We start from the raw sequence: 19,833 nt of genomic DNA on the forward strand, positions 1-19,833 counted from the left end.
CCTCTTGCAGAAAATAATCTATCTGTCTGGGAGGTGGTTCCTGAAGTAGACAGAGCTATTTCAACTCTAGCAAAATGTATAACTATTCCCATGGAGTCTTTAGTAAGAAAATTATTTTCTCAATCAGCTCTGCAACTTAGACCATCAATTGCAGTCACTTGTGTGGCCACTGCAGCTTCCATTTGGTGTGATTCTCTGCCTCAGATGCTTCCTCAACAGTGATCTGAAGATGTCTTTAACTGCATTTAAGTACTTAAGATGTCTAATGATTTTATTTGTGATGCAGTTTTTAACATTTATTAAAATTGATGTAAAAAATATGTCCATTGTTGTCCTGTTAAGGAGAGTTTTATGGCTTAAATCCTGGTCTGCTGATATGGTCTCTAAGAATAGACTTTTGTTAATTCCCTTTCAGGGTAAATTGCTTTTTGGATTAGAGTTAGACTATATCATTAAGACTGTTACTGGAGGTAAATTAGTTTTTCTTTTCTCAGGACAAGAAGTCTAAGGGAAGATTTAAACAAACTAATCGTTTTCATACCTTTCGCTCTGCCAGAGATCAGAAGTCCTCTTCTAAACTAAAGTCTGACTCTTCCAAAACTTCCTGGAAACCAGGATCCAGTCCAAAAAACCCAAAGTCAGCATGAAGGGACGGCCCCCTTTCCAGCTAATTCTCAGGTAGGGGGCAGATTGATTCAATTTCAGGAAGCCTGGTGTAGATCAGTTCTGGATCCCTGGGTTCTCAACATATTTTCCAGGGTTACGACATAGGATTTTGCAGTTTTTCAATGTGTTCAGGATTTAGAGAATTTTGGAGTAATATAATCAGTTCCAGTCTCTCAACAGGGAAGATATTTTTATTCCTACTTCTTTATTGTTCCAAAAAAGCGTCGATCTATTTCAATTATTTGTTCTTCATCTGAGAATCTCTGCAAGAATCAAACAGAAACTAGCATCAGTAACCCTCATAGCTGCCGGCATGGCCACGCAGAGCTTGGTATGAAGATATCATCCTCCCCTCCTTGGGCTTTTTATCATCAGGACCTCCAATCTCTGAATTTGATGGTGTGGAGTTTAAACGCCTAGTCCTCAAGAGTAGAGGCTTCTCAGATTCTGTAATCTCTACTCTTCTTCAAGCCAGGAAACTGGTTACTCTTGGAAATAATTTAGAATTCCAAAAAATATTCAGTTTCTCCAGCTAGGTATTTAAAGGGTAAAATTTCTGCCTTGTCCGTTTTTGTTTCATAAAAAGTTGGCTAAGTTGCCTGATGATCAAACTTTTGTTCAGGCCATGGTAATAATTCACCCTTTTATTAGGCCTATGTCTCCTCCTTGGAATCTTAATCTGGTTTTATCTGTTTTGCCAGGTCCTCCCTTTGAACCTATGCAAAATTTGGACCTAGAATTGTGGTCTTGGAAAGTTCTTTCTTCTAGCCATCTCTTCAGCCAGACATGTTTCTGAACTCTCAGGGATCAAGTTGAGCAGGAACGCATGGGCACGGAGTTCCTGCACTATTTTTGCAGGCGGAATTAAGTTCCTCCTTGACAGAGAACATAAACGCTTCAATAAACACTGCTGCTGCTGGTGGGAGGAGCTGTGCACATTCTGGTTAGAGGGATAGTGAGATCCTCTAGTAATGGGCAGTAACACTTCCTACAATACACTAAATGCAAGCCTGTCAGCGGTTCTGCTGAGTGATAACCTCACACTGTGTGGAACAATTGGTGCTTACATTTCTGTTTGGCTTGCTCTGGGGTTATTTAGCTGTCCTCAGCAGAAATAGGACTATTGCACCTTAAGTGGGTAAGACTTTGTCACAGAGGCGGAGTCTGGAGTTTCTGTCAGGGGTCTCAACCCGCCCTGGAAAGGAAGGGGAGGAAGGAGGAGGGTGTGAGGAACTAAATCTAAACTGGCTATGCACCATGTGAGTTAAAAACAAAATATGAAGACCCTGGATCTTGACATTAAACAGGCATTCGTGTATCTAGTTTATTAGTTATTTTAAAGTTGTTTTAAAAAAAGTTCAGTGTTTAAAAAACGTGCTCATCAAGTAGGGAAGATTCATGTCTTTCCAGCTTCCTGTTTTCTCTCTGATTGGAATTCCTTTTAGTTCTTCCAGAGATAGCTGGGATGAGGTATGCAAGTGAAATAAAAGTGTACACACAAGAAATAGTCCTTTCAATTAAAGTTGTTTTTGAAACATCTTGAAGTTGGATAAGCCCAATTACTTTATTTATATACATTATTAGTATATGCAGTCTGTTTATCTATGTTGGTGTCTGTAACTCTATCAATTTATGGTCAACAGGCTAGCTTTTCTGTAGAATGCTGACTTGTGCAAGATAATGTATTTGCTGCAGATTCAACCTTACCAGTTTCATCCTAAGTGCAAGGTGACCTGTTTTGCATTTAATGTTACTGTGCCTTCATGCCTCCTGCTTCCTCTGCCAGTGTTACCTGCTTCACATTTATTTGGTATACATGTTAATGGTAAAAGAAAATGGCACTCAGACGCCTTGTGACCATAATTTTACTTTAAATCACATTATCATTGTTTTTTTACTGTAGAGTGAGTGCAGACAAAAACCTTATCCAAATCATGATATCAGATGTTTACATTACAGAGCCTTACACATCCTGTGAGCCAGGGAGTAACATCTCCTAAAATCTCACTACGGCTCTTAGGTTTTTGGATTATTCAACATTATCTATATACAAATGTCTCTTCATGTGTTCAAAAAATTTGTCCTACCCGTCCTTAACATGGACTCTCAGCTTTGGTATTTTATCCAACATGTTATGGACACCCATGGACTCTACTCATTTTACAAAAGAAAACAACATTTATACTTGCCGATAAATTTCTTTTTTCTTTCATGTAATTAGCAAGAGTCCATGAGCTAGTGACGTATGGGATATACATTCCTACCAGGAGGGGCAAAGTTTCCCAAACCTCAAAATGCCTATAAATACACCCCTCACCACACCCACAATTCAGTTTTACAAACTTTGCCTCCGATGGAGGTGGTGAAGTAAGTTTGTGCTAGATTCTACGTTGATATGCGCTCCGCAGCAAGTTGGAGCCCGGTTTTCCTCTCAGCGTGCAGTGAATGTCAGAGGGATGTGAGGAGTATTGCCTATTTGAATGCAGTGATCTCCTTCTAAGGGGTCTATTTCATAGGTTCTCTGTTATCAGGCGTAGAGATTCATCTCTTACCTCCCTTTTCAGATCGACGATATACTCTTATATATACCATTACCTCTGCTGATTCTCGTTTCAGTACTGGTTTGGCTATCTACTATATGTAGATGAGTGTCCTGGGGTAAGTAAGTCTTATTTTCTGTGACACTCCTAGCTATGGTTGGGCACTTTGTTTATAAAGTTCTAAATATATGTATTCAAACATTTATTTGCCTTGACTCAGAATGTTCAACTTTCCTTATTTTCAGACAGTCAGTTTCATATTTGGGATAATGCATTTTAACATTTTTCTTACCTTAAAATTTGACTTTTTCCCTGTGGGCTGTTAGGCTCGCGGGGGCTGAAAATGCTTCATTTTATTGCGTCATTCTTGGCGCGGACTTTTTTGGCGCAAAAATTCTATTTCCGTTTCCGGCGTCATACGTGTCACCGGAAGTTGCATCATTTTTTGACGTTATTTTGTGCCAAAAATGTCGGCGTTCCGGATGTGGCGTCATTTTTGGCGCCAAAAAGCATTTAGGCGCCAAATAATGTGGGCGTCTTATTTGGCGCGAAAAAATATGGGCGTCACTTTTGTCTCCACATTATTTAAGTCTCATTTTTTATTGCTTCTGGTTGCTAGAAGCTTGTTCTTTGGCATTTTTTCCCATTCCTGAAACTGTCATTTAAGGAATTTGATCAATTTTGCTTTATATATATGTTGTTTTTTCTCTTACATATTGCAAGATGTCTCACGTTGCATCTGAGTCAGAAGATACTACAGGAAAATCGCTGTCAAGTGCTGAATCTACCAAAGCTAAGTGTATCTGCTGTAAACTTTTGGTAGCTATTTCTCCAGCTGTTGTTTGTATTGATTGTCATGACAAACTTGTTAAAGCAGATAATATTTCCTTTAGTAAAGTACCATTGCCTGTTGCAGTTCCTTCAACATCTAAGGTGCAGAATGTTCCTGATAATATAAGAGATTTTGTTTCTGAATCCATAAAGAAGGCTATGTCTGTTATTTCTCCTTCTAGTAAACGTAAAAAATCTTTTAAAACTTCTCTCCCTACAGATGAATTTTTAGCTGAACATCATCATTCTGATTCTGATGATTCCTCTGGTTCAGAGGATTCTGTCTCAGAGGTTGATGCTGATAAATCTTCATATTTATTTAAAATGGAATTTATTCGTTCTTTACTTAAAGAAGTCCTAATTGCTTTAGAAATAGAGGATTCTGGTCCTCTTGATACTAAATCTAAACGTTTAAATAAGGTTTTTAAATCTCCTGTAGTTATTCCAGAAGTTTTTCCTGTCCCTGATGCTATTTCTGCAGTAATTTCCAAAGAATGGGATAATTTGGGTAATTCATTTACTCCTTCTAAACGTTTTAAGCAATTATATCCTGTGCCGTCTGACAGATTAGAATTTTGGGACAAGATCCCTAAAGTTGATGGGGCTATTTCTACCCTTGCTAAACGTACTACTATTCCTACGTCAGATGGTACTTCGTTTAAGGATCCTCTAGATAGGAAAATTGAGTCCTTTCTAAGAAAAGCTTATCTGTGTTCAGGTAATCTTCTTAGACCTGCTATATCTTTGGCTGATGTTGCTGCAGCTTCAACTTTTTGGTTGGAAACTTTAGAGCAACAAGTAACACATCGTGATTCTCATGATATTATTATTCTTCTTCAACATGCTAATAATTTTATCTGTGATGCCATTTTTGATATTATCAGAGTTGATGTCAGGTTTATGTCTCTAGCTATTTTAGCTAGAAGAGCTTTATGGCTTAAAACTTGGAATGCTGATATGGCTTCTAAATCAACTTTACTTTCCATTTCTTTCCAGGGTAACAAATTATTTGGTTCTCAGTTGGATTCCATTATTTCAACTGTTACTGGTGGGAAAGGAACTTTTTTACCACAGGATAAAAAATCTAAAGGTAAAAACAGGGCTAATAATCGTTTTCGTTCCTTTCGTTTCAACAAAGAACAAAAGCCTGATCCTTCATCCTCAGGAGCAGTTTCAGTTTGGAGACCATCTCCAGTTTGGAATAAATCCAAGCCAGCTAGAAAGGCAAAGCCTGCTTCTAAGTCCACATGAAGGTGCGGCCCTCATTCCAGCTCAGCTGGTAGGGGGCAGGTTACGTTTTTTCAAGGAAATTTGGATCAATTCTGTTCACAATCTTTGGATTCAGAGCATTGTTTCAGAAGGGTACAGAATTGGTTTCAAGTTGAGACCTCCTGCAAAGAGATTTTTTCTTTCCCGTGTCCCAGTAAATCCAGTAAAAGCTCAAGCATTTCTGAAATGTGTTTCAGATCTAGAGTTGACTGGAGTAATTATGCCAGTTCCAGTTCCGGAACAGGGGATGGGGTTTTATTCAAATCTCTTCATTGTACCAAAGAAGGAGAATTCTTTCAGACCAGTTCTGGATCTAAAAATATTGAATCGTTATGTAAGGATACCAACGTTCAAGATGGTAACTGTAAGGACTATCTTACCTTTTGTTCAGCAAGGGAATTATATGTCCACAATAGATTTACAGGATGCATATCTGCATATTCCGATTCATCCAGATCATTATCAGTTCCTGAGATTCTCGTTTCTGGACAAGCATTACCAGTTTGTGGCTCTGCCGTTTGGCCTAGCTACAGCTCCAAGAATTTTTACAAAGGTTCTCGGTGCCCTGCTGTCTGTAATCAGAGAACAGGGTATTGTGGTATTTCCTTATTTGGACGATATCTTGGTACTTGCTCAGTCTTTACATTTAGCAGAATCTCATACGAATCGACTTGTGTTGTTTCTTCAAGATCATGGTTGGAGGATTAATTTACCAAAAAGTTCTTTGATTCCTCAGACAAGGGTAACCTTTCTGGGTTTCCAGATGGATTCAGTGTCCATGACTCTGTCTTTAACAGACAAGAGACGTCTAAAGTTGATTTCAGCTTGTCGAAACCTTCAGTCACAATCATTCCCTTCGGTAGCCTTATGCATGGAAATTCTAGGTCTTATGACTGCTGCATCGGACGCGATCCCCTTTGCTCGTTTTCACATGCGACCTCTTCAGCTCTGTATACTGAAGCAATGGTGCAAGGATTACACGAAGATATCTCAATTAATATCTTTAAAACCGATTGTTCGACACTCTCTAACATGGTGGACAGATCACCATAGTTTAATTCAGGGGGCTTCTTTTGTGCTTCCGACCTGGACTTTAATTTCAACAGATGCAAGTCTCACAGGTTGGGGAGCTGTGTGGGGATCTCTGACGGCACAAGGAGTTTGGGAATCTCAGGAGGTGAGATTACCGATCAATATTTTGGAACTCCGTGCAATTTTCAGAGCTCTTCAGTTTTGGCCTCTTCTGAAGAGAGAATCGTTCATTTGTTTTCAGACAAACAATGTCACAACTGTGGCATACATCAATCATCAAGGAGGGACTCACAGTCCTCTGGCTATGAAAGAAGTATCTCGAATTCTGGTTTGGGCGGAATCCAGCTCCTGTCTAATCTCTGCGGTTCATATCCCAGGTGTAGACAATTGGGAAGCGGATTATCTCAGTCGCCAAACGTTGCATCCGGGCGAATGGTCTCTTCACCCAGAGGTATTTCTTCAGATTGTTCAAATGTGGGAACTTCCAGAAATAGATCTGATGGCGTCCCATCTAAACAAGAAACTTCCCAGGTATCTGTCCAGATCCCGGGATCCTCAGGCGGAGGCAGTGGATGCATTATCACTTCCTTGGAAGTATCATCCTGCCTATATCTTTCCGCCTCTAGTTCTTCTTCCAAGAGTAATCTCCAAGATTCTGAAGGAATGCTCGTTTGTTCTGCTGGTAGCTCCGGCATGGCCTCACAGGTTTTGGTATGCGGATCTTGTCCGGATGGCCTCTTGCCAACCGTGGACTCTTCCGTTAAGACCAGACCTTCTGTCACAAGGTCCTTTTTTCCATCGGGATCTGAAATCCTTAAATTTAAAGGTATGGAGATTGAACGCTTGATTCTTGGTCAAAGAGGTTTCTCTGACTCTGTGATTAATACTATGTTACAGGCTCGTAAATCTGTATCTCGAGAGATATATTATAGAGTCTGGAAGACTTATATTTCTTGGTGTCTTTCTCATCATTTTTCCTGGCATTCTTTTAGAATACCGAGAATTTTACAGTTCCTTCAGGATGGTTTAGATAAAGGTTTGTCCGCAAGTTCTTTGAAAGGACAAATCTCTGCTCTTTCTGTTCTTTTTCACAGAAAGATTGCTATTCTTCCTGATATTCATTGTTTTGTACAAGCTTTGGTTCGTATAAAACCTGTCATTAAGTCAATTTCTCCTCCTTGGAGTTTGAATTTGGTTCTGGGAGCTCTTCAAGCTCCTCCGTTTGAACCTATGCATTCATTGGACATTAAATTACTTTCTTGGAAAGTTTTGTTCCTTTTGGCCATCTCTTCTGCCAGAAGAGTTTCTGAATTATCTGCTCTTTCTTGTGAGTCTCCTTTTCTGATTTTTCATCAGGATAAGGCGGTGTTGCGAACTTCTTTTGAATTTTTACCTAAAGTTGTGAATTCCAACAACATTAGTAGAGAAATTGTGGTTCCTTCATTATGTCCTAATCCTAAGAATTCTAAGGAGAAATCGTTGCATTCTTTGGATGTTGTTAGAGCTTTGAAATATTATGTTGAAGCTACGAAATCTTTTCGTAAGACTTCTAGTCTATTTGTTATCTTTTCCGGTTCTAGAAAAGGCCAGAAAGCTTCTGCCATTTCTTTGGCATCTTGGTTGAAATCTTTAATTCATCTTGCCTATGTTGAGTCGGGTAAAACTCCGCCTCAGAGAATTACAGCTCATTCTACTAGGTCAGTTTCTACTTCCTGGGCGTTTAGGAATGAAGCTTCGGTTGACCAGATCTGCAAAGCAGCGACTTGGTCCTCTTTGCATACTTTTACTAAATTCTACCATTTTGATGTATTTTCTTCTTCTGAAGCAGTTTTTGGTAGAAAAGTACTTCAGGCAGCGGTTTCAGTTTGAATCTTCTGCTTATGTTTTTCGTTAAACTTTATTTTGGGTGTGGATTATTTTCAGCAGGAATTGGCTGTCTTTATTTTATCCCTCCCTCTCTAGTGACTCTTGTGTGGAAAGATCCACTTCTTGGGTAGTCATTATCCCATACGTCACTAGCTCATGGACTCTTGCTAATTACATGAAAGAAAACATAATTTATGTAAGAACTTACCTGATAAATTCATTTCTTTCATATTAGCAAGAGTCCATGAGGCCCGCCCTTTTTTTGTGGTGGTTATGATTTTGTATAAAGCACAATTATTCCAATTCCTTATTTTATATGCTTTCGCACTTTTTTATCACCCCACTTCTTGGCTATTCGTTAAACTGAATTGTGGGTGTGGTGAGGGGTGTATTTATAGGCATTTTGAGGTTTGGGAAACTTTGCCCCTCCTGGTAGGAATGTATATCCCATACGTCACTAGCTCATGGACTCTTGCTAATATGAAAGAAATGAATTTATCAGGTAAGTTCTTACATAAATTATGTTTTTTCAGAATGAGAAGAGTTCATTGGACCCACCCTAATTTTCTAGAATCTAAGGGCAACTGTTCTTATTTGCACTTCTTTACCCTGCTTTCGGGCTTTCCTTCAATTTTTCTACCTCTCCCATCTGCTCAACTATACGTTAACTGGAGAGGAGTAGAGTTGGGAGGGAATGAAAGCTCTTGTGAGGGTTCTTGACATACACCTTCTGGCAGGAATTATATCACACATGTTATTGACACCCATGGACTCATTCCGGAAGAAAGGAATTGATGGGTAATTTAAATTTTGTTTTTTATTGCAATTAAAGCCAAACTTTACCCACCATTTGCCTTATTTGGAGTAGCCAATCTGGGCTTTAGTCTACAGACAAAAAGGCTAAACGTGATTATAATTTTAGTATAAAATGCATTGTCTTGCAGCTGTTATCAGTTAAAGCCATCTAGAAAAAGATGTGGACACCTGGCAATCAGACAACCACACCTATGTGAGCTTGTTGAACATCCCATTCCAAAATCATTGGCATTAATATGAAGTTGTCCCTCCCTCACTTTGCTACTAATACACCAGTCATCAATCTTCTAAAAAACCTTCCACAAGATTTTGGAGTCTGGTAGAATTTGTGCCCATTCAAACAAAAGGTCACTGATGTTGGGTGAGGAGGTCTATTTCAGCATTCAAGTTCATTCTAAAAGGTGTTCAATCAGGTTGAGGTCAAGGCTTTGTGCAGGCCACTCAAGTTCTTCTATACCAAACTTATCAAACCATGTTTTCATAGACCTCGCTTTGTGTACAGGGGCACACTTATGCTGGAACAAGAAAGTGGCTTCCCCTTGCTGCTACCACAAATTTCTCTAAATTGTCTGTATTCTGCCACATTAAGATGACCCATCACTGGAACTAATGGGCTTAATCCAAACCCTAAAAAACAACCCAGACTATTATCCCCCTCCAGCAAACTTTACAGTAGACACTATGCATTCTGGTAGAAAATGTTCTCTTGGCATCTTCCTCTTTCAGATTCTTCCATTAGACTGCAAGAAAGTGAAGCAGGATTCATCACTTCAGTGAACAGTTCCAGAGTCCAAAGGGGGAATTGTGCTTTACACCACTCGAGCTATGGTTGGCATTGCGCATTGTGTAGACGTTAGACTTGTGTACAGCTGCTCATTCATGAAAACCCATTTTTTATGAAGCTCCTGATGCACAGTTCTTGTGCTGATGTTGCTTCCAGAGGCAGTTTGAAACTCTGTAGTGAGCGATGCAATAGATTATGTGTAATTTTTAAGTACGGTGCACTTGAGCACTCGGCAGCCCCATTCTGTTCATTTGAATGGTTTACCAATTTGTGACTGGGCAGCTGTTGCTCCTAGACACTTCAATTTCACAATAATAGCACTTACAGTTGACAGAGGCAGATCTAGTAGGGTTAAAGTTTCATTAACTGACTGGCAAAGGTGGCACCCAATGACACTGCCACTTTCACAAAGTCACTGAGCTCTTCATTAGCAAGTCTAACCTTGCTAAATACCTCTACCAAGTTGCAGTTGCTATCTTACCATTTCTGCTGAAGCCAAACAATGGAGATTGTGTTAATACAAGTTATGTGCACTGCTTCAGGATAAAATATGAGATTTATGATTTCATAGTTGATCTATTTGATTTAGATGAGAAGAAAATGTATGTAATAATGCAAAACATGTTCTTTTGTGTTTGGCATATAATGAAAGAAGTTGTGTCCCTTGTAACAGAAACACCACACTGCATTTGACAAAAGTCCTACTAGTTCACTCTTACTCAGCATTCTGTACAAAACTGCAACTGTTTCTCAAACTTTCATATAAAGTAAATTGAATTTCAGATTGTGCTGTATTTAATAAATCTTATTTAGCATTTTCATAGTATTTTAAACTCTTAGAAATACACACTGATTGAGAAAATGTATGGGTTAACTGGATGCTGCAGGAAAAACCCTTGTTATATGTATACAAGTAGAAGTCTTCTTGTTGGTTTTCCATCGATGTGAGACATTACATTAATTTGTTGTATGGCAAATGCCTTTGTTATATTGCCAGTGAAGGGCAAGCACAAGCAACAATGCAAGAGGAAGAAATCACTGAAGATGACATGCGACTGATTGAAGAACGGGAGACTGCTATAATGGAGCTGGAGGTCAGTTTATGTTTAACTTGACTTCATCCTGTACCTTTAGCAAACCATCGGCTAGATTACGAGTTTTTGTCGGTAATGGTGTGCATGGCTAACGCACAGTTTTCCCTCACCGCTCACCTAACGTAACGCTGGTATTACAGGTTTTTTTAAACCCGGCGTTATCCGCAAAAAGGTGAGCGTAGAGCAGAATTTAGCTCCACATCTCACCTCAATACCAGCGCTGCTTACGGTAGCGGTAAGCTGGTAAAACGTGCTCGTGCACGATTTCCCCATAGGAATCAATGGAGCAGAGCCGGCTGAAAAAAACCCTAACACCTGCAAAAAAGCAGCGTTCAGCTCCTAACGCATCCCCATTGATTCCTATGGGGAAATAAAAGTTTTGTCTACACCTAACACCCTAACATGAACCCCGAGTCTAAACACCCCTAATCTTACACTTATTAACCCCTAATCTGCCGTCCCCGACATCGTCGCCACCTGCATAATATTATTAACCCCTAATCTGCTGCTCCGGACACCGCCGCCACCTACATTATCCCTATGAACCCCTAATCTGCTGCCCCCAACATCGCCAACACCTACTTTCTCCAACATTGGTGTGTCCGGTCCACGGCGTCATCCATTACTTGTGGAAATGTTCTCCCCCACAGGGAAAGGCAAGGAGAGCACACAGCAAGAGCTGTCCATATAGCTCCCCCTCTGGCTCCGCCCCCCAGTCATTCTCCTTGCCGCTCTGAACAAGTAGCATCTACCACGGGGATGGCGAGGAGTTTGTGGTGTTAGTTGTAGTTTTTTATTCTTCTATCAAGAGTTTGTTATTTTAAAATAGTGCTGGCTTGTACTATTTACTCTATAACAGAAAAGTGATGAAGATTTCTGTTTAAGAGGGCTATGATTTTAGCACAAGTAACTAAAATCCATTTCTGTTACCACGCAGGACTGTTGAAACAAGAGAACTTCAGTTGGGGGTAACAGTTTGCAGACTTATCTGCTTCAGGTATGACTAGTCTCCTTCTAACAACACAGGCTAATGCTAGATGACAGTCATTTTTCCCCTCAGGGGAAACGGTAAGCCATTTTTCTTTCACCTCAGCAAAAAAGATAACAGGCTTCCCCTTTTTGTTTTTTATGCTGGTAGACACTGTTAGGGGCAAAATCGATTGGTTTTTATTACAATATTATACCATTTGAAATATTTTATAAGCTCACATACACTTGGGAACGTTTTTTATTGATCTGGCTTGTTTTAGACACCTAAATCTAGTCAGGAAGGCCCCTTCACTCTAGTGTACTGAGGGAGGAAGCCTCATTTTGGCGCTTCAGCTGCGCAGTTGAATTTCAAGGCAGTGCATGCAGATTCATGTGAGAGGGTCCTGTGGCTCAGAAAGGGACTTCAAAAGGTTTTTTTCTGTGAATGGTGACCCCTAAGGAAGGTGAAGAGCTGCAGCAAGGCTGTAGCTGGGATTGTGGTGTATAAAAACGGTTAAAACCAACATTTAGCTCCGGTTTGCTTGTTTTAAGAGCTAGAGTCTCCATATTTGCTGTGCAATACTTTCTAAGCATTAAGACACTGGGGTCCAAATTTCAGAAAAATCGGATATTGCCTTCATAGTTTTTTGAACATTCAGGAATAAATGTGTCATTTTATTATTTAAAGAGACAGTAACGGTTTTGATTAAAATCGTTTTTATTGCATTGTTTGCCTGCCTAAATCTGTTTAACATGTCTGTTCCATCAGATAACCTATGTTCTGTGTGTGTAGAGACAAATGTGGTTCCCCCTTCGAGTGTTTGTGATAATTGCGCCATAGCGTCCAAACAAAATCAGGACAGCTCTGTTATTTTTCATAATGTTGCCCAAGATGATTTATCTAATTAAGGTAGTGGGGATAGCTCTACATCCTCTCCTTCTGTGTCTACACCAGCTTTGCCCGCGCAGGCGACACCTAGCGCGTCAGTGCTTATTTCTATGCAACAATTATCAGCAGTAGTGGATAATTCTATAGCAAATCTTTTATCCAAACTGCCAGCTTTTCAGAGAAAGCGTGATTGTTCAGTTTTAAATACAGATAAAAAGGATGAACAATCAGACGCTGACGATGCCTTATCTATTTTACCCTCGCATCAATCGGAATTGGCTGTAAGGGAAGGGCTGTCTGTGGGTGAAATTTCAGACTCGGGGAAAATTTCTCAACAGGCAGAACCTGATATAGTGGCATTTAAGTTTAAGCTAGAACATCTCCGCGCTTTGCTTAAGGAGGTATTAGCTACTCTGGATGACTGTGATTCCATGGTAGTACCAGAGAAGTTGTGCAAATTGGACAAATTTTTAGAGGTCCCAGTGCACGACGACGCTTTTCCAATACCTAAGAGGGTAGCGAACATAGTGGAAAAGGAGTGGGAGAAGCCAGGTGTACCCTTTGCCCCACCTCCTATATTTAAGAAAATGTTTCCCATAGTAGACCCTAGAAGGGATGCATGGCAAACGGTCCCGAAGGTTGAGGGAGCTGTTTCAACACTAGCGAAGCGCACAACTATTCCTATAGAGGACAGCTGCGCTTTCAAAGATCCTATGGATAAAAAATTGGAAGGATTGCTTAAAAAGATTTTTGTTCAGCAAGGGTTCATCCTTCAACCAGCTACGTGTGTTATTACTGTCACTTCAGCTGCGTCCTTTTGGTTCGAAGAACTAGAAAGGTCGCTCCAGAAAGAGACTTCCTATGAAGAAGTCATGGACAGAATTCACGCATTAAAGTTAGCAAATTCTTTTATATTGGATGCCACCTTTCAAATAACGAAATTGGCGGCGAAAAACTCAGGTTTTGCTATAATACTGAATATTCCTTTCAAGGTTAAGACCCTTTTTGGGCCGGAATTGAAGGAAATTATTTCAGACATCACTGGGGGTAAGGGCCATGCCCTCCCACAGGATAGGCCTTTTAAGGCTAAGAACAAGTCTAATTTTCGTTCCTTTCGCAATTTCAGGAATGGACCGGCTAATAACTCCACTGCCGCTAGACAAGAAGGAAACGCGGCCCAGCCCAAACCCGCTTGGAAGCCCATGCAAGGCTGGAACAAGGGTAAACAAACCAAGAAACCTGCTGCTGCTACCAAGACAGCATGAAGGGGTAGCCCCCGATCCGGGACCGGATCTGGTAGGGGGCAGACTATCTCTCTTCGCTCAGGCTTGGGCAAGAGATGTTCTGGATCCCTGGGCACTAGATATAGTTTCCAAGGGATACCTGTTAGAATTCAAGGGACTTCCTCCAAAGGGAAGGTTCCACCTGTCTCGCTTATCTTCAGACCAGATAAAGAAACAGGCATTCTTACATTGTGTAAGAGACCTATTAAAGATGGGAGTGATGAACCCAGTCCCCTCCGGGGAACAAGGTCTAGGTTTTTACTCAAACCTGTTTGTGGTTCCCAAAAAAGAGGGAACTTTCAGGCCAATTCTGGATTTAAAGATATTAAACAAGTTCCTCAGAGTTCCATCCTTCAAGATGGAAACCATTCAGACAATCTTACCGACAATCCAGCAGGGTCAATTTTTGACTACCGTGGATCTAAAGGATGCGTATCTGCATATCCCAATCCACAAATCTCATCATCAGTTCCTGAGGTTCGCCTTTCTGGACAAACATTACCAGTTTGTGGCTCTTCCATTCGGTTTAGCCACCGCTCCCAGAATTTTCACAAAGGTGCTAGGGTCCCTTCTAGCGGTCCTAAGACCGAGGGGCATCGCTGTAGCACCTTATCTAGACGACATCCTAATCCAAGCGTCGTCTCTTTCCAAAGCGAGAGCTCATACAGACATTGTGTTGGCTTTTCTCAGATCTCACGGGTGGAAGGTGAACATAGAAAAAAGTTCACTGTCACCTTCCACAAGGGTTCCTTTTCTGGGAACAATAATAGATTCTGCGGAAATGAAGATCTTTCTCACAGAAGTCAGAAAGGCAAAGCTTCTAAAAGCTTGTCGAGTTCTTCACTCTATTCCTCAACCCTCCATAGCTCAATGCATGGAACTAATAGGACTAATGGTCGCAGCAATGGATGTGGTTCCTTTTGCTCAAATTCATCTAAGACCATTACAGCTGTGCATGCTCAATCAGTGGAATGGGGACTATACAGACTTGTCTCCCCAAATTCAAGTAGACCAGATAACCAGGGACTCACTTCTCTGGTGGTTGACCCAGGATCACCTGTCTCAGGGAATGAGTTTCCGCAGACCGGAGTGGGTCATCGTCACAACCGACGCCAGCCTCTTGGGGTGGGGCGCGGTCTGGGACTCTCTGAAAGCTCAGGGCCTATGGTCGCGGGAAGAGTCGCTTCTCCCGATAAACATTTTGGAACTAAGAGCTATATTCAATGCGCTCCTGGCTTGGCCTCAGCTAGCGGAAGCCAGGTTCATAAGATTTCAGTCGGACAACATAACGACTGTTGCGTACATCAATCATCAGGGGGGAACAAAGAGTTCCCTAGCGATGAAGGAAGTAACCAAGATAATCCAATGGGCAGAGAATCACTCCTGCCATCTATCTGCTATTCACATCCCAGGAGTAGACAACTGGGAGGCGGACTATTTGAGTCGTCAGACTTTCCATCCAGGGGAGTGGGAACTCCATCCGGAGGTCTTTGCTCAGTTAACCCAATAATGGGGCATTCCAGACATGGATCTAATGGCGTCCCGTCAGAACTTCAAGATTCCTTGCTACGGGTCAAGATCCAGGGATCCCAAGGCGACTCTAGTGGATGCATTAGTGGCGCCTTGGTCGTTCAACCTAGCATATGTGTTTCCACCGTTTCCTCTCCTTCCCAGGCTCATAGCCAGGATCAAACAGGAGAAGGCCTTGGTGATTCTGATAGCCCCTGCGTGGCCACGCAGGACTTGGTATGCAGACCTGGTGAATATGTCATCGGCTCCACCATGGAAGCTACCTTTGAGACAGGATCTTCTAGTACAAGGTCCATTCGAACATCCAAATCTAGTTTCTCTGCAGCTGACTGCTTGGAAATTGAACGCTTGATTTTATCCAAGCGTGGGTTTTCAAATTCTGTGATAGATACTCTGGTCCAAGCCAGAAAACCTGTGACTAGAAAGATTTACCATAAAATATGGAAAAAATATATCTGTTGGTGTGAATCCAAAGGATTCTCCTGGAGTAAATTTAAAATTCCAAAGATTCTCTCCTTTCTCCAAGAAGGTTTGGATAAAGGGTTGTCAGCTAGTTCTCTAAAAGGACATATTTCTGCTTTATCTGTCTTGTTGCACAAACGACTGGCAGCTTTGCCAGATGTACAAGTTTTTGTTCAGGCTTTGGTTAGAATCAAGCCTGTTTACAGACCCATGACTCCTCCTTGGAGTCTAAATTTAGTTCTTTCAGTTCTTCAAGGGGTTCCGTTTGAACCTTTACATTCCATAGATATTAAGTTATTATCTTGGAAAGTTCTGTTTTTGGTTGCTATTTCTTCTGCTAGAAGGGTTTCTGAATTATCTGCTTTGCAGTGTAATCCACCATATCTGGTTTTTCATTCAGATAAGGTTGTTTTGCGTACTAAGCCTGGTTTTCTTCCAAAAGTTGTTTCCAACAAGAACATCAACCAGGAAATAGTTGTTCCTTCTCTGTGTCCGAATCCAGTTTCAAAGAAGGAACGTTTATTACACAATTTAGATGTTGTTCGTGCTTTAAAGTTCTATTTAGAAGCAACAAAAGATTTTAGACAAACCTCATCCTTGTTTGTCGTTTACTCTGGTAAGAGGAGAGGTCAAAAAGCTACTGCTACCTCTCTCTCTTTCTGGCTGAAAAGCATTATCCGCTTGGCTTATGAGACTGCCGGACTGCAGCCTCCTGACCGTATCACAGCTCACTCTACTAGGGCCTACAAGAACGAGGCTTCTGTTGACCAGATATGTAAGGCAGCGACTTGGTCTTCTCTGCACACTTTTGCCAAATTCTACAAATTTTATACTTTTGCTTCTTCGGAGGCTATTTTTGGGAGAAAGGTTTTGCAAGCCGTGGTGCCTTCCGTTTAGGTAACCTGATTTGCTCCCTCCCTTCATCCGTGTCCTAAAGCTTTGGTATTGGTTCCCACAAGTAATGGATGACGCCGTGGACCGGACACACCAATGTTGGAGAAAACAGAATTTATGCTTACCTGATAAATTACTTTCTCCAACGGTGTGTCCGGTCCACGGCCCGCCCTGGTTCCTTAATCAGGTTAAAAAAAATTTCTTTATACACTACAGTCACCACGGCACCCTATGGTTTCTCCTTTTTCTCCTAACCGTCGGTCGAATGACTGGGGGGCGGAGCCAGAGGGGGAGCTATATGGACAGCTCTTGCTGTGTGCTCTCCTTGCCTTTCCCTGTGGGGAACATTTCCACAAGTAATGGATGACGCCGTGGACCGGACACACCGTTGGAGAAAGTAATTTATCAGGTAAGCATAAATTCTGTTTTTTATTTATTAACCCCTACTCTGCCGCCCCCAATGTCGCCGTTACCTAACTAGACTTCTTAACCCCTAATCTGCCACCGCCAACGTCGTCGCCACTATAATAAAGTTATTAACCCCTAAATCTAAGTCTAACCCTAACCTTAACACCCCCCTAACTTAAATATAAGTTAAATACATCCAATAAAATTACTATTATTAACTAAATAATTCCTATTTAAAACTAAATACTTACTTATAAAATAAACCCTAAAATAGCTACAATATAACTAATAGTTACATTGTAGACATCTTAGGATTTATTTTTATTTTACAGGCAACTTTGTATTTATTTTAACTAGGTACAATAGTTATTAACTGTTTAATAAATTCCTAGTTAAAATAAGTGCAAATTAACCTGTAAAATAAACCCTAACCTAAGTTACAATTACACCTAACACTACACTATAATTAAATGAATTACCTAAACTAACTACAATTAATTACAATTAAATAAAATAAACTAAAGTACGAAAAAAAACCCACTAAATTACAGAAAATAATAAAATAATTACAATTTTTTTAAACTAATTACACCTAATCTAATCCCTCTAATAAAATAAAAAAGCCCCCCAAAATAAAAAAAATTCCCTACCCTATACTAAATTACAAATAGCCCTTAAAAGGGCCTTTTGCGGGGCATTGCCCCAAAGTAATCAGCTCTTTTACCTGTAAAAAAAAAAAAGACAATACCCCCCCAAGATTACAACCCACCACCCACACACCCAACCCTACTCTAAAACACACCCAATCCCCCCTTTATAAAACCTAACACTAACCCCTTGAAGATTACCCTACCTTGAGACGTCTTTACCCAACCGGGCAGAAGCTGTCCTCCAGACAGCCAGAAGTCTTCATCCGATCCGGGCAGAAGAGGACCTCCAGACGGGCAGAAGTCTTCATCCAGGCGGCATCTTCTATCTTCATCCATCCGGAGCGGGGCGGGTCCATCTTCAAGCCATCCGACGCGGAGCATCCTCTTCCATCCGATGACTAACACTAAATGACGGTACCTTTAAGTGACGTCATCCAAGATGGCGTCCCTTCAATTCCGATTGGCTGATAGAATTCTATCAGCCAATTGGAATTAAGGTAGAAAAAATCCTATTGGCTGATACAATCAGCCAATTGCATCAGCCAATAGGATTTTTTCTACCTTAATTCCGATTGGCTGATAGAATTCCATCAGCCAATCGGAATTGAAGGGACGCCACTTAAAGGTACCGTCATTTAGTGTTAGTCGTCGGATGGAAGAGGATGCTCCGTGTCAGATGGCTTGAAGATGGACCCGCTCCGCTCCGGATGGATGAAGATAGAAGATGCCGCCTGGATGAAGACTTCTGCCCGTCTGGAGGTCCTCTTCTGCCCGGATCGGATGAAGACTTCTGGCCGTCTGGAGGACCACTTTTGTCCGGTTGGGTGAAGACGTCTCAAGGTAGGGTGATCTTCAAGGGGTTAGTGTTAGGTTTTATTAAGGGGGGATTGGGTGGGTTTTAGAGTAGGGTTGGGTGTGTGGGTGGTGGGTTGTAATGTTGGGGGGGTATTGTCTTTTTTTTTTTTTTGCAGGTAAAAGAGCTGATTACTTTGGGGCAATGCCCCGCAAAAGGCCCTTTTAAGGGCTATTTGTAATTTAGTATAGGGTAGGGATTTTTTTTATTTTGGTGGGCTTTTTTATTTTATTAGGGGGATTAGATTAGGTGTAATTAGTTTAAAAAATTGTAATTATTTTATTATTTTCTGTAATTTAGTGGGGTTTTTTCGTACTTTAGTTTATTTAATTTAATTGTAATTAATTGTAGTTAGTTTAGGTAATTAATTTAATTATAGTGTAGTGTTAGGTGTAATTGTAACTTAGGTTAGGGTTTATTTTACAGGTAAATTTGTACTTATTTTAACTAGGAAGTTATTAAATAGTTAATAACTATTTAATAACTATTGTACCTAGTTAAAATATAATACAAAGTTGCCTGTAAAATAAAAATAAATCCTAAAATGGCTACAATGTAACTATTAGTTATATTGTAGCTATTTTATGGTTTATTTTATAGGTAAGTATTTAGTTTTAAATATGAATTATTTAGTTAATAATAGTAATTTTATTTAGATAATAAATGTAATATAGTTGCGGCGACGTTGGGGGCGGCAGATTAGAGATTAATAAATGTAGGTAGGTGTCGGCGATGTTAGGGACGGCAGATTAGGGGTTAATAAAATTTAACTAATGTTTGCGAGGCGGGAGTGCGGTGGTTTAGGGGTTAATATATTTATTGAAGTGGCGGCGATGTCCGGTCGGCAGATTAGGGGTTAAAAAATGTATTTAAAGGGACAGTAAACCATAAAAAAATGTTATATAATTCTGCACATAGTGCAGAATTATATAACATTATAATAGCGCAAACATTGTAAAACCAAATTTCCCCTTTGAATTTAAAAAATAACTGCTGT

General features: G+C 40.5%; 1 protein-coding gene across 2 annotated transcripts in view; it reads left to right on the top strand.

Moving 5' to 3' along the window:
- The window catches only part of STX7 (syntaxin 7), a 98,711-nt gene that overhangs the window by 46,774 nt on the left and 32,104 nt on the right, over window positions 1–19,833 (top strand). For both annotated transcript variants that reach the window (XM_053710673.1, XM_053710672.1), the window contains exon 7: window positions 10,802–10,898. In XM_053710673.1, coding sequence (XP_053566648.1) covers window positions 10,802–10,898 — 97 coding nt within the window. The remainder of the gene's footprint in view (window positions 1–10,801; window positions 10,899–19,833) is intronic.

Source organism: Bombina bombina, chromosome 4 (genome assembly GCF_027579735.1).
Source record: "Bombina bombina isolate aBomBom1 chromosome 4, aBomBom1.pri, whole genome shotgun sequence".
In the NCBI taxonomy this organism is placed as follows: domain Eukaryota; kingdom Metazoa; phylum Chordata; class Amphibia; order Anura; family Bombinatoridae; genus Bombina; species Bombina bombina.